At 34.4% G+C, this 15,192-nt stretch overlaps 1 protein-coding gene across 5 annotated transcripts in view; it reads right to left on the reverse strand.

Moving 5' to 3' along the window:
- Positions 1-327: 327 nt before the first annotated feature.
- TATDN1 (TatD DNase domain containing 1) overlaps positions 328-15,192 on the reverse strand; it is a 33,774-nt gene continuing 18,909 nt past the window's right edge. For 3 of the 5 annotated variants that reach the window (XM_081265887.1, XM_081265889.1, XM_081265888.1), the window contains 7 exons: positions 15,121-15,163; positions 10,371-10,456; positions 10,242-10,282; positions 8,235-8,311; positions 4,028-4,098; positions 2,733-2,859; positions 328-509 (listed from right to left, as the gene is read on the reverse strand). In XM_081265887.1, the coding sequence (XP_081122013.1) occupies positions 413-509; positions 2,733-2,859; positions 4,028-4,098; positions 8,235-8,311; positions 10,242-10,282; positions 10,371-10,456; positions 15,121-15,163 (542 nt within the window). In that variant the 3' untranslated portion in view covers positions 328-412. Of the gene's footprint in view, positions 510-2,732; positions 2,860-4,027; positions 4,099-8,234; positions 8,312-10,241; positions 10,283-10,370; positions 10,457-12,307; positions 12,373-15,120; positions 15,164-15,192 lie in introns of those variants that run through there. The other 2 variants (XM_081265890.1, XM_081265891.1) reach the window with 2 other exon arrangements.

The raw sequence follows: 15,192 nt of genomic DNA on the forward strand, positions 1-15,192 counted from the left end.
GCTAGATGCAAGTGAGAACTTTTTTGAACTTGGAGTAGCAATGTAGTTGAGCTGGGTTCAAAAGTCATGAGACAGAGGCTGTGAAAGTTGAGCAATAGGCTTATATCAATTAAGCTTTGATATAGACCAGAATGTACTATTTAATTTTTAGGTAAAATCAGTCATTCTGTTTGCAGTATTATAAAATTGTATTTTCATACTTGATTAGATTACACAATGAAAATAGGTATGTGATCTAATCATTTTAAACTAGAGCATTAAATGATATTAAAAAATCTTGATCTGATTTTATAGATAAAATTGAAGATGATACCTATTTAGATGACATCCAGAGAATTTTCTTTATTAAAACTTAGTCAGTTTTATCATGAAATTGTAACATACATGATGGAAAATGGAAGATATACCAGTATCAGGAAAAAAATAATTTAATGGTGTTGTTATAGAGTGTATTGGCTAATTCAAGTGGATCTTCATCTCTTACTGCTGACATTATCTCCAGTATTTGACTAAAACAAAACAAAAAAGGATGGTTAAATTTCCAAGCATGTATTCTGTTCTAAAGGTATATAATATTTTTTTCACATAAAGGAAGACCTTGTACTACCTTTAACAATAAGCTTAACAGTTGTTTTTAGCAATATCAATAGAAAAAACTTTGTAGCAGCAATTAGAGACAAAGTGCTGAAGCTGACTTGGGTAGAAATAGAACCAAGAACAGCATCAAGTAAGTTTAAAATTGGCCTTCTATACCATGTGTACCACAATCATGGCGTTAACCCAGCAGAAAGGAAGCATCCTTTAAAACTGTAGGTTATAACACTTCAGTGAGTCATGATGAACATTTTAAAAATTAGGATATGTATATTGCATGTAATGAGGGTAAGTACTTTTCTACTTTGGGTTCAGTTTTATTTACATTTATTTGTATATAATGATAATTGGGAGGACGGCACCCCAAATTTTCTTTATACAGACTTACTAACCCACTGTTTGAAGAGAACTAGTCCTTTAAAGATACCGAGAAATGGCTACATAACCACTAAGAATGACAGCAAAGGAAGAATAAAGTGTGGTTGAGGGTGAGGGCTTTATGTTCCTATACTTTCCGTCCTGTAAGACAGAGAATAGCCCATGGGTCAGTCTACCAACTTTCTTTACCTAAAATGATAATTGTCAGTGTTTCCTAACTATTACATATAGGTAAGATACATGAATTAGAAGGTTCTAGTGTAAATTAAACATTTAGATACTCTTTGTAATAAGTTTTCTGTTCCCTTTATGGGTATCTTAACTGTGAACACCCAAAGGAATTGGTAATACAAAGTGTATGGCAATCTTCAAACATCTCTTGCCATCTAGTCTATTTTTATGTGGTTTCAATGGCCTAAAGCTGAAGTTATTTTTTTTTTAATTTTTTGTAGTTGTAGATGGACAGAATGCCTTTATTTTATTTGTTTATTTTTATGTGGTGCTGAGGATTGAACCCATTGCTTCACACATGCTAAGCAAGTACTCTGCCACTGAGCTACAGCCCCAGCCCTGAAGATATTCTTAAAAAAATAATTAAAAATGTATATTATCCTTGAGAATTCAATGGTTTTGTTTATATAGCACACCAGGCATAGGTTTTCAGTTATGCAAGATCTGTACAATCCCTACTACCCATCTCCTTTCCTGTCCTTCCCCACACTGATTACTAATGATACCTTAAAATCATGCCATTCTCCTGTTTGAAATCCTTTGGGTCCTGATAAAGTCAAATCTAAGGTTGTCATAAAGAGCTGGACAATCCAGCCTCATTCTGCTGCCTTCTACCTAATCCATGCATCCTATTTATTCCCACACTAGGCTCCTTGCTGTAGGTCAGCCAAGTCTTTTCTGTGTCTGCCTTTACTCAAGGTGTTTGTCTTTGACTGGCCTAACTCCCAGTTATGCTAAGTAAACAACTGAAATGTCACCTTAAAGCACTCCTAGTTCCTTTCAAGGCAGACAGTTGCTATGTCTCTGGTCCCAGTTAAATTCGGTGTGTGCCCATTAACATGATAAAACTAGCTTTCCTAGTTTGTTATAAGATTCACTGTAGCTTTTGACACGAGTATTTTCATGTGCTAAAATTATCATGTGCTAAAATTATAATAAAATGACTCAAGTTACTACATTTTAGGAAATATACTATGAAGTTCTGCCCCCCTTGTTAAATTTTTTTGATTGGGAAAAGGAAATTCTTTCATTTATCATTTTGTTCTAAGGCTTAAAGAAATGTGTGATCTCCTAAGGTTGTCGAATCATTTAAAATGCAAGTATCATTTTAAAAAGGTCTGCTAAGGCTAACTGATTACAAACAGCAGCAATGAAGATGATATGAATAGTTTTTAAGATCCTACAAAATGATAAGTGACCAATTAGATTTTTTCATTGCTAAATTAAAAGTCACTGAATTGAGAGAAAGTGAATATAGGAGCTAACAGCAATAGGTACAAATTCAGATTCCTCCAAATCACTATTAAAATGACCTTTGACCAGAACTTTAACTTTGGGTCATGAAGATGTGTCACTGCAGATTCATTATTTCTAACATGTACCATTGTGGTGTACGTTTGTTAAAGACTGACCTGAACTTGACTTGGATTTTATGAAACTTTGAATTTTGTTCCTTGAGTTCATTTTGTAAGTGGCATTTGGTGGTTATTGTCAATAATTTTTAAAGACCATAACAGCAAAACACTTACATTATATGACAGGGTTCATTTCTATCTTTTAAACAATGCCCATTTTCCCATTTCTTTTTTGTAGGAAATGAAGTTTTTACATATTTTGATCCAGCATGTGTATTTTTGACTCCACACCAAGGTGCATCTAGAGTTAGGTAAAGAAGCGTCTGTTAAAGGGTTTACTTTTAAAAAATTGTTTTCTTATGAACATTATTAAACAAATACAAAACCTTTTAAGTAACAAGCCATGACTTAGCTTCAAAGCAGTGAAATTAATGCATCTGAAAACAGTTCTAAGAAAAGCACGAGATAAAATCCCAAATTGCATTTTAAACATTAAGACTCACTTTTATGTTATATTTAACAAAAGACCTTAACCTAACAAATATTGTAAAATTATACATGCTTTAACAAAAGATCTAAACCTAAAAGAAATACAATTCTACCATGAAAACATTTGAGATAAATTTCTATAGTGCCACTTCTGAATGTGAAACTGGCCTTGAATACTACTTTGATCATTATAACAGGTTACATATTTTACAAATATTGTACTTTTAATGAAATCTTCTCATTTCACGACTTCCCAAGGAAATAAAAGTAATTTCTCCAGAGTGGCTCAATCTGAACTTTAAAGGCAAGGTATAAAAGCCTTGAGCCACAACATTTAGATAAATTTTAGCTTTTATCTCTTTTATTTTAAATAGATTCTAAAATCTTATACAAGTTTTCTCAGTTTACTTTAAAAATGTGGTAGAAGTAGACATTATAAATAAGACATTTGTTAATGTTTTTAAAAGAATTACTTAGGTAATTACTTATATATTTGTTGTAGATGGACACAACATCTTTATTTTACTCTAAAAAATATATATATTTTTTTCATGTGGTGCTGAGGATCAAACCCAGTGCCTCACACATGTAAGGCAAATGCTCAACCATTGAGCTACAACCCCAGTCCCAATTTTTTGATTTATCTTGAAGCTCTGGATGAAGTCCTGAGTTAGATTCCTTATTTAATTAAATATTCATATAATTACAACCTCTTTGGTTATCATGGATCCTGACACACACATACCCCCCCACTTATTTGTGTTTTTGAAGTTTTCAGGCTTAGTCAAATTTCTAAAATTGAAAATAAAAACCACTTGCATAATTCTTCACCACTAAAATAAAATCTTTGGGGAAGTATAACTGTTGAAGCTCAGCATGCTATTTTAGGATATTTAGTAGTGATGTTGAAGTCACATTTCCTTCTCTAGCTATTTTCTGGAGGGTAGTAAGTATGGTTTAATATGAAAATATCAACTTACCAGTTTCAATCATTAATTTTTCACTAGGTATTGAATTCAAGACTTCCAAATTAGCCTCAGTTTTCAGTGAGCTTAAAAAAAATAGTGTATATTTACTTTAAAGGTAGCATTTAGTGACTTTTTCATATTATAAACATTTAAATTTTTAAAAACCAAAACCCTGTAACAAATTTATTTTCAATGTACTTTTGAAATTTTTGTATATGTACACTCAGATTCTTCACAGAATCCAAATTTAAATCATTTCAACTAGATCTGCCTTTAGAAAGGATATTTTTTCAGGTTTATCAATTGATTTTTCAATAGTTTTTCTGTATCAGTCTAAGTAAAAGCTTAACTTTTTAAAAAATTTATTTGCATAACTGAGAGGCGTTCAGAAGGCAGTTAACTTTCATTTTCAGCCCCTGAGACACTGGATTACTGCTCCTAATTCTTCAGCATCCTTTAACAGAATTAGGTATCTGTACTCTTGCCATGGTTTCTTATAAAAAGGACGAACTCCACTCTGAATCTGTCCATGGCTTCAAGACATGCTTTAGGCCAATGTGAGGAGATGACCATAGGCAGTGTACCTTTTTGTCATCTGGATGGCATGATAAGTAAACATGCACTGAGGAGTTGCTACCTCTTCAGCCTGGGTGCCCAGAAGGAAAATGCAACCTGTGGCAGCCAAATTCCAAATGATCCAAGACCAATGATTGTGGATCTGAGTGCAATTTGCCAGTGAGGTTTGGGATCGTTTACGATATAATTTGATGACGAATAATACTGTCCTTGTATTTTAAAATAATTATAAGTATTAAATCATTTTTAGAACAGTTGTATATTCATAGCCAAACTGAGCAGAAGGTAGACATTCTAGGTAACATCTCATGCCCCCGTGTAAACACAGCCAACCACACTCTAAAAATCCACAATACAGTGGTACACCTGTTAGAATTAATGAGCCCACATCAAAACAACATCATGGCCCATAAGCCCACAATTGACATTATGGTTCGCTCTTGGTGATATACATTCTGTGGGTTTGGACAAACAACATAGATACATCATAATTTCATCTGGAGTAGTTTCACTGTCTAAAAACTCTCTGTGCTCTGCCTATTCATCCCTCCCACACACCCTTCTTAACCCTGGAAACCACTGATCTTTTTTACTACCTCTTGAAAGTCATCTCATCCAAAAGAACAAGGAAAATAAAACAGTAATCTTTGGTGAAATCAGTAAACATTTGTTCTTTTTCTATTCTTTTAGTGAACAGAAAGGAGGAGGTAGGGGAGGAGGGGACAAGAAATCAAAACTAGTAAATATTTGTTAACCTTGAACCACAACATAGAAAGCACATGGAGAAATGATAAATGACATGTTTAAATGCTTTTAAAAGTTATGTATGTCTGCAGAGACACACATTAAAAAGAAGCAAACCACATTTCTAAGAACCTGAGAATGAGATATAGAAAGCTAGGATAAAGCAGGGGATAGAAACAACTAAAAGTCTGGGTAAAGAAATGATGGGGCTCCCAGATTACTTATCTATGGTTGAGGAAGGAGGAAACCTAAATCAGAGAGCGCATCAGAGAACAGTAAGCACAAATGAGTAGAGTGCAGGGGTGAGGTGGGCTGAAATGAAGACTGACTGCTGTGGGGAGACCTAATCCCATCTTGCTCCAGGACAGTGTCAGGTACGGTTGTCAGTCCCTACCCCACGTTTCCAGCAAAGACCAGAGGATCCCTTTTTGGAGAAATGAACCAACCAGAAAAAGATCTCTATAAAATGGTATTTGGGAATCCCCAGTTTGCCATCTGAGCCTCCCAACTGATGGACTGTCTCCTACAGCACTTCCAAGCAGCTATTTTTTTTTTTAATAGACAACGAAGAAATGCCATTGAAGAAAGCCCTAATGATGAGAGAACAAAGGAAGAAATAAAAGCAATCAAAAAATTTTCAACTATAATTCATATCTTTAGAGATGAGAACTCACTGCATCTGTTAAGACTGGTATTTTAAAAAGCTTTCAAAGACTGAAAACAAGAAATATTTAATTTTTAAAAGGTTGAAAATAAAGCACTTTTTATTAAAAAAAAAGAAATACAGGTGGAAATTGTAGAATAAAAAGAATATCAGACTTATCAATCTGGGATACTAAAAAAAATATGAAGAAAATTCTCCAGGACTGATATAAGCCTCCAGCTGGAAGGGGCCAGTAAGAGAGCAGCATAAAGAGGGACCAGAAAACAAAATAAGAACATCAAAACACATCTTTGTGAAATTCTATAATACCAGGCATAACTAAAATCTTCCAAAGGAAAAACAAGGTCCCAAGAAGACACTGGGAATCAATATATCAACTAACTGTTCACTATCAACTAGAACCTACTGATCAAACAATGTAAGTTCTCAGTGAAAATGATTTCTCATGTAGAATTTCATGCCCAGGAAAACTACCAACCAAAAGTTGGTAGTTTCATTTGCTATGGAGGAAAACTTTTAAGAATACAGTAAGTTCATTTTAAAACATGCAAAAATCTCAAAAACTTTACTTCTCATGAAAACTTTCTTAGGAACAGAGGATTTAGACCACCAAAACAAGTAATATTTGGGGCCTCAAAATAGGAGTGCTATCAGATAAGACACTAGTCTAAATTGAAACAAAGAGAGCAGGGTATGGAACTAATGGAGCTATCAGATTATCTAGATAGATTTCCTCATGGAGAAACAACAGATGAAAACATTTTGTAGAACTGTGGCAGGTATTAGAGGGCTTCAAATTTTGAAGAAAACCAAGAAAAGTTACTTCAGAAAAATAAAAGTGGTATACCACATGGATCAGCAGTCAAAATGTATATAAAGACATAATGAAAACATTGAATATGCATAAACTCAAAAATTCTGAAATAACTACAATGGAAGGAATAATGGAGGTGGAGTTAGTGTGGGATATAAGAATTCCAGTGCTTATAATGAGAATAGGCAAAGGGGATGAATCAGAAGATAAGAGTAGATGCACATAATCTGGAAATACTGTGACATATAGCGAAGTGGTTGCTCTGGAAGAGCTGACTTAGAGGCTGGGGCATGCTGGGTGGGGTTTGTGATAGTTGCTTATAAGTCTTTAGTCCTACTTGACTTTTTAATCACTATGCATGTATTCCTTTAAATATTAATTTATAAATTAAACCAAACCATGAATTTAAATATAAGATTGGGCACAGTGGCACATGCCTGTAATCCCAGTGGCTCAGGAGGCTGAAGCAGGAGGACAGAGTTCAAAGCTAGCCTCAGCTAAAGCAAGGTGCTAAGCCAACTCAGTGAGATCCTGTCTCTGAATAAAATACAAAATAGAGCTGGGGATGTGATTCAGTGGCCGAGTGCCCCTGAGTTCAATCCCCGTTACCTGACCCCCCCACACACCCCAAAATGTGAAAGAGGCATCTAGAACATTTATATACTGAACTCTATAGCAAATAAGTAATTCCATTATTCTATTCCCAAAGATTTTAAATTATTTAATCAGAAAAGTGACATTGGAAAGAAACACTGAAGAGGGAAAGCGAGTCTTGTACTATACTGTGATTTATTTTAATAAGCTACACTGACATCCTGTGAAAAGATCCTGGCGGAAGCTCTTATACATCTGACACAAAACCAGCCCAGGCCCAAGCTATGCCAGTGACTGCACTGGTGTTTGAGGTTTAGTGTGGGGTTACAGCAGAAAGATCACAGAGCCAGAAGCCAGAGGGCACAGGTTCTTACACTTGGGAGTAACTTTATACCTATTTCTTAACTTAAATTTAAGCCTGGTTTCTTAGCCTACAGAGATATATAAATGATTGTCAAAGAATAACCTTTCTCCCATGATCAGACATGACATATATATGTATATACAATGCTATAAACCATACATTTTAAATAGATAAAATGACTTGGGAATAAATTGGATTGTTAGAAAAAGCTAGCTGCTGATTTCGGCAGACTGTTTCTATTATTAGAACAGAGTAGAAGTCTAAGACTTTCAGGCTTTCACTTGTAGTGGTAAATAGTACTGTTCCATTTCTTACATAAATACTAAAATTCTTGGGCCAGGATCAATGAAAAACACACATACTTTAATAAAAAATAAATATCAGCAATTCATTGTAAAACAATTTAAGAAACATGCTTAACATAAAAGTTAAAACAAACAAACAAAAAACCCTAAGAACGTACCAACCATTAAACCCTATATAAAGATCCAAGTCAATCAGAGCAGCTGCTGCTTCCTTGGTACCATCAAATGAATGCACCTAGGGACATACAGGCATAATTTTATTATAATTATTCTTTAAAATTCTACATAACACTAAGACTTCCTAAGCAAAAATAATAGATGCATGTAAGAGTTTAAGGATCATAGGGTTTCAGATGTGGTAGCCCCTACAATTTTAATTTTCACTAAGGTTTCACAATTACAACCTATTGTCATCTCCAGTGATACGGCAAGGGATTAGCTGGCTAGGATTTGAGTGCTGTGTTGGTGTCTGCACCAGTATCACCATAGAAGGGCAGTCATGTTTTCAAGCTTGGAAATGTCATACCACTATTGAAAACACTGAATTTTTCTGTTTTGAGTATATTTTTTCTAGAATAGAAAAAATTTAAGAGGCAAGTTTTAAGAAGCTCTATAAAGAGGTAAGCTTTAAAAATGTAAATTGTTACACAGTCAGTAATATTGACTTAGCAGGCAAAAAGGAATGAGATGGTATTTTTCACCTTTAAAGACATAGGGGTTCACATGTAGTTTTTCATTCTTCAGGTATATTTATGTAATCAATAATAACAAATAACAACAGCACTTCCTTTACAAACAAGATGATGTCACGTAACTGCTGAGTCCAGAGAATCTGAAACATACTATGGCTAACATCTCCCAATAATTAAGAAATTTGTTACACAGCTCTCCATAAAGAGATTATTCTTTCCCTCACATTTTTAGTCGACTAGAAAACACAACCTCAATTAATGGCAAAATAATTTTAAATGTGACTCTTCATAAACCATTTTAGAAATTTAGTTAATTCTTTGGTAATTTCTTTTTTACTAAAAATCAAACATTTACATTGGATTTGTTGTTGGTGGTGTTAATTTTTTAAAACTATTATAGAATCATCCAAGTAAAAGCTTACTTAGAAATAAAGCAAATGGGAGAGAGGTGGAGTCTGCAGGCCATAATAAATACCACTGGCTATGCAAAGGGCATTAAAACCTCTCAATTCCCAGGTACAGTTCCAAAAGGATAAGTTAGAGAGTCAATAAATTACAGAGAAAATGTACACAGTAACATTAACTCCAAAGCGATATAGAATACATACATATAACAAATGGTACAAAAAATGAGGCAAAGGCTAAACACTGAGAAAATGCACATGAAACTCAAAGACAGGCACCCATATATAATGGGTGCTCAGGGCTATTTCCTCTCCCTTTGGTTGGCACAGTAAACTGATTTTATTATACCTGGAATAATAGTTTTTTGGTTTTTGGGGGGTTTTTTGCTAGAGAGTCACTGAGACTCTCCTGAAATTGTATTTGAAAATCTATATATCTGAACATTTTTCTAAAGTGAATTCTCAAAAAGAGTCCATGATTTGAAAAGACTAAAAATCACTGTCATTGATTCCTGAACTAGGTGATAGTCAGATGTTATTTATGGGAAATGTCTGAAAATCAGTGACTGAAATGTCCATATGGGAGCACTATTTCAAGTGAAATATAAATTATAGAAAGGAAAATGAGTCTCTAGATCAGAGTCATAATAGTAAATAAATACAATTAATCAGAATTAAGAAAACAAATCTGAAACTAATAGTAAATATTTTAAGATATTATACAAATATATAAGTTTCTCAAAATTTAAACTGAAGAACATTCATGAATAGCTAATGGAAGATACAGAAAAAGAATATCATGCGTAGCATCAGAATGTGTAGAAGTAAATTCGTGGGGTTTTCCTGTGAATAGAATTTTATACTCATTCTTGTACATTGAACAAAGAAAGTATAATTGAAACAGTGTGGTTTCTGTGTTTCCTACATCTGACCCATAAATCCACTAGTAAACTTACATATCTTTCAAATAATGGGTGTAGAACTGACATCTGAATTACTTTACAAGCCACACTTATTAACCAAGATGTTTTTGTGTATCATAAATTAAAGACAACCACTCTATACTTACCACCCCACCTACACACCGATCTCTATTTCTTTTCATTATGTCTGTGAATTAAAAATAGAAACAACTTATAGGAATTAGCTTGATTTTTGAACAATTCTTAAATTCTAAATGAGTTTATTTTTAACTCACCTAAAAACTCAGTATGTGAGTTTCGACAATGAAGAAACATTGGTAATTTTGTTTTTTCTGATAGTTCAAATTGTTTTTCAAAGTATCTGCATAACACAAAATATTTTCCTATTAATTTTATTTTAGCAAGAGAAGGACTATTATCAAATGATTTTTTTTAAATAAGGAATTTTATTCTCTAGAAATGATAGCTCTAAAATAGTGAATTCAGACATTAAAACATATCAGGCTTAGCAGAGGGCTTTTTATAACACATTTTCTGGAAAGGGAAACTACAGTTTCTGGGATTAAAATTTTATTTTCAGAACTGTTTGTTAGGTTTTCCATCATAACTGCTTAGTAAGCAGGTAGCATTTTACTAATGATTGTTAGAAGAGATGTATGGTTTATAATTAGCGTGATGGCAGATGTTCCCCTGAAGAACTACTTTTAAACTAGTGTCTCAACCAAATCCCAGCAAATGAAACAAACATCCCATAATCCATGAGATCCAGACCCAGAGCAGGTATTAGTGGTAGAGAAGAACAGGAGGCTGCAGGCCCCCTACCAGCGGGGCCGGCTGACCACCAGACTACTTTGTGCTAACCACTCTAGGCTACCCAACCCTACAGATCCATGAACTAAGTCACATGACTAAGGCACAAATTTACAGAATCTAATGGTTGGTTTAGAAATTAGCTTTCTATCATGAGGTAGGCAAAAGGATGATTTATGAAAACAAAAAAGCTCATGACTACAATTTTACGTAGTTGGAGAAAAGAAAGGTCCCTGAGTTTAAGCCATCTGGTATCATTAGAGGGCATGTGGTAAAAAAATAAATACTAATGATAAAATCAAGGATAATTTGTATGCAATATCAATTTGTATGCAATATCAATTGTCTGTAAAGGAAGAAAATTACCATGCTAACTTGAAACAATGACATAAGTTATGGGGCAGGAATTGGCATCTCTGCCTGATTTACTTATGATTTCAGTTCATAAATGAAAACCATTCTTTATTTAAGTTTGGTCCTTTGAGTGAAGCTGTGATTAGATTTCAGATTGGATCACTGTTTCTTACAGTTCAGGGACAATACTATCTAAAGACAAGGGCTTGAAAGGTCAGCTTAGCAGTGGAGGCTGTTATTTACCAGAACCGAAGCCATTGAAAAGCCCAGCAAGTGACACGGGTACATCTTAACACAAGCTGGAAATCCCTCTCTAAGCTGGCCAATAGCCTCAATCTCTCATCTCTAGGGTCCCCTAAATACCCAAAGGATCATTTTGAAATCTTGTCTGATATCTGATTTTGGGACAGTGGGTACTAGGGATTGAATCCAGGGGCTCTCTACCACTAAGCCCTTTCTATTTTGAGCCAGGGTCTCAATGAATTATTGAGGCTGGCCTTTAACTTGCCATCAGCCTGACTTTTGTCTCTGGAGTCACTGGGGTTACAGTCATGTCCATCTCATCTCATTATTTATTTTTTTTTAAAGATCTTCACAGTGTTAACATTTTAAAGCCTCAAGAAAACTGTCCAGAGCAAATTGCTCCTACTCAAGAGAAACGAGCTCTAACAAGGAACAAGGAAAGAGTGTAGCACAGGTTACAGAAATGGTTAAGTACAGGGGATGACTCAAAGATACCCTAAGCAAAAAATATAACTAATGTTTTCATTTAGAATGGCAATATTTCTAATAATATAACAAAAGCCACAATTTATTAAGTCCTTACTCTGTGCCAGGCATGCCACTATTAGCTTTTACATGTCATATGTTTAAAAAGATAAGCAGCATTATTCTCATTTTGAGGATGAGGAAAATTAAGATGTACAAAGGGATATATAACCACCAACAGCAACTTTAAAACATACCCAAGACTTGCTGATTCAAATAATCATACTTTTAGCACTATGTTATTGATGCTGTTATTTTTCAGATGCTTTAACTATTGTACCTTAATTTGTCTTGTCTTCTATTTCAATACGTTAATTTACTTTCTATTTTTCTCTTCTTTTTTTCCTGACATTTTTATTTAAAAACAAAAAGAAAGCAAAAACAAATCAGATGTTGTTTCAGATGGTATAAAAACACAAAGCAAAACCTAAATTCTTCTAAGAATAAACTCAATGGCAAAAGCTGAATTACAAGACTTTGTCCCATGTTCCCCTATAGGAATCAGAAAGAGCCTTCCTCCTCAAACTTTCACCTACCAGTTACCAAGCACCTGCTATGCCAAGAGTGCTATGCTAAGTGCAAGGGAACTACAACAGGAGCAAGATTTAAGTGCCACTGAAGCCACTCAGGACACAAGTCTGTCTAGCACAGAACAAACATTACCAATGCACTGTGCTAAGTGCTGGAACAAGCAGAGTGCTGTGTGAGCACAGGCTGCAGACAGAGCGGGGCATGGGGTTTTGTTTCCTTAACAATCCAAACATGATTATTACTGCTATATCTTTCATCCACTAAGTCATTTAGTGTTTTATAATTAATTTTTTTTTCAAAAATCTCAAGTTAAACTGCCAATCTTACCAAATTTCCACCTATTTTAGTTTGTCCTTAGTTTATTCTCTCCAAAAAAGGCCTAGACTACATGCTATCTACTTTACTGAAGACTTTCCTGACTCTCCTAGAAAAGTTAGTCCTCTCTGCTGTGTACATCGCTTTCTGATAGCACTAGCCAGCCATTTATAATTACTTATGTCCTCTTTTGTCTATGAAAACATGAGGACCAAATCTTATTTCTATCATACTGGGGAGGCTCTCAGTAATCATTTACTGAATTATCAGAGGTCTAACTTTCTACACTAGATTAACACCTGAAAAACTGGCACAGGAGTTAAAGCATAAACTATATCGTGCTATACACATTGTTTTAGTTCTAATCTTGCTCTGATGATTTAAGTCTCTTCAGAACACTAAAATAGAATCGATATTATCAGTGTTTTCATTTAACCCCCAAGTTGAGTTTCAGGTATTTAAGTTGCATTTTAGAAATAGCTTTAACTCATCTATAAGTAAAATATGTACCAGCAAGAAATCTTGGGGGAACTATGCAACTGTCCTTGCTTGTTGTGATACAGTCTATGATTCATAAATCTCAACCTGGCCCAAAACTAATGTGGAGGAATAACCTAAGAAACTATCAAACTGTGAACTTTTAAGGTGAAGTGAGTTGACTACATGATATTCAGAAGAGGCTCAAAGCTCTAGTAACACTGCTGGTGGCCTTGTGTGTGTCCCTGGAAACACAGCAAATGGTATACCGCAAATTGCACAACTCTGAAAGGGTTATATATAAAAAAGAGGCCTGAAAGAAGTATGTGGCCATAGGACTTCACTCTAACTCAGCCTACTCCACTTGGCTATAGATGTCAGACTTCAGAAATTCGGGAGATTCGAATCTTAAGTTATGACTGACTCCCACTAATAAACCTGCTCCTTACTGCAGTGGTTTTCAACTACAATGAACAGATCAAGATTCCACTTTAAAGCAAAGCAACAGGCAGGGGACTCAGTAACATATTTTTGGCATGTATAAAATGAAAAACTGCTTCAGGCCATAAAGTTATTGGCTTAATTAAAATCACATGACAACAAGTATTCATTATTAAATATTATGATAGGCAGGAGGACTGAAAGTTCAAAGTCAGCTTCAGCAATTTAGCAAGACCCTCAGCAACTTATTTATTTATAAATAAATAAAAAGGGCTAGGGATGTGGCTCAGTGGTTAAATGCCCCTGGGTTTAATCCCTGGTACCAAAACCAAACAACAACAACAACAAAAAAAAGTGGATGTTAGCTTAAGAAAGAATCTGAGCCAAATTCTCCTTTATATATCAGAAACTAAGGTATGGAGCTGGGGGCAAAGCTCAGTGGTAGAGCACTTGCCTAGCATGTGTGAGGCCTTGAGTTTGATTCCCCAACACTGCAAAAAGAAAAAAGAAATTAAGGTGGACAGACGTTGTTTATTCTTAAAGGTTGTTAGTAACAGCTAGTATACTTTTATTCATATTTTTGTATTCTTTGAGTTCCCAGCAGTTGCTGGCATGTATTCCATAACTCCATAAATATTTGTTATATGAATGAATAATTAAGTTAACCTCCTTTAGAAGTTCATTCTAATGTTTTAGTATCTCGATAATTAAGATGCTTTTGAAGTGCTCATATTTTAAATTAAGACTTGACCTAATTCTTATTTTCAGCCTATATAACTGACCCAACATATGATAGGAGCTCCAATTAAAAGCTGCAAATTGCGCATTACAGGAAGTCCTTGAGGCCTGTGAGCTGTGGAGTTTTCTTAGGAGCTATAGTTCTCAACATGGCTCCTATGAAAGAGTTCTCACTGTTCCCAGCTAACAATATCCAAAGCCCAGCAAGAGTAATATATGCTCTTCTTGCTTTGGTGATTGATCTTTTAATCCCTTTTTAATATCCTTTGCCCTTAAATCATGTCCCCCACAACTGAATTTCATTCTCTCCATTGGAATGGTTCATGCATGTTACATCTGTTAAACAAATGAAAAACAACAAAAAAAGTCTTGTAAATTCATCCCTTATTTCTAACAAATAAAATTGGTTAATCAATTATATTCCTTATGAATTATATGCATGGAATTTGTTTTATTTAACTTTTGATATACACAGGGAAAAACAAAAACATCCTGAGGCCTAATCTAACTATGTGCTCAATTCATAAGTTATTTTAAAAACATCACTACTAGGATTTTACAATTATTACTAATATCATTAAATTTCCTTACTTGAGCTGGGTATCTCTGGGACAAAATTGTAGTCGATCAAAGTCTTTAAAAGATAAAAAAGAATAATTACTT

The sequence above is a fragment of the Spermophilus citellus genome, assembly GCF_964194105.1.
Source record: "Spermophilus citellus genome assembly, chromosome: 14".
NCBI lineage: Eukaryota > Metazoa > Chordata > Mammalia > Rodentia > Sciuridae > Spermophilus > Spermophilus citellus.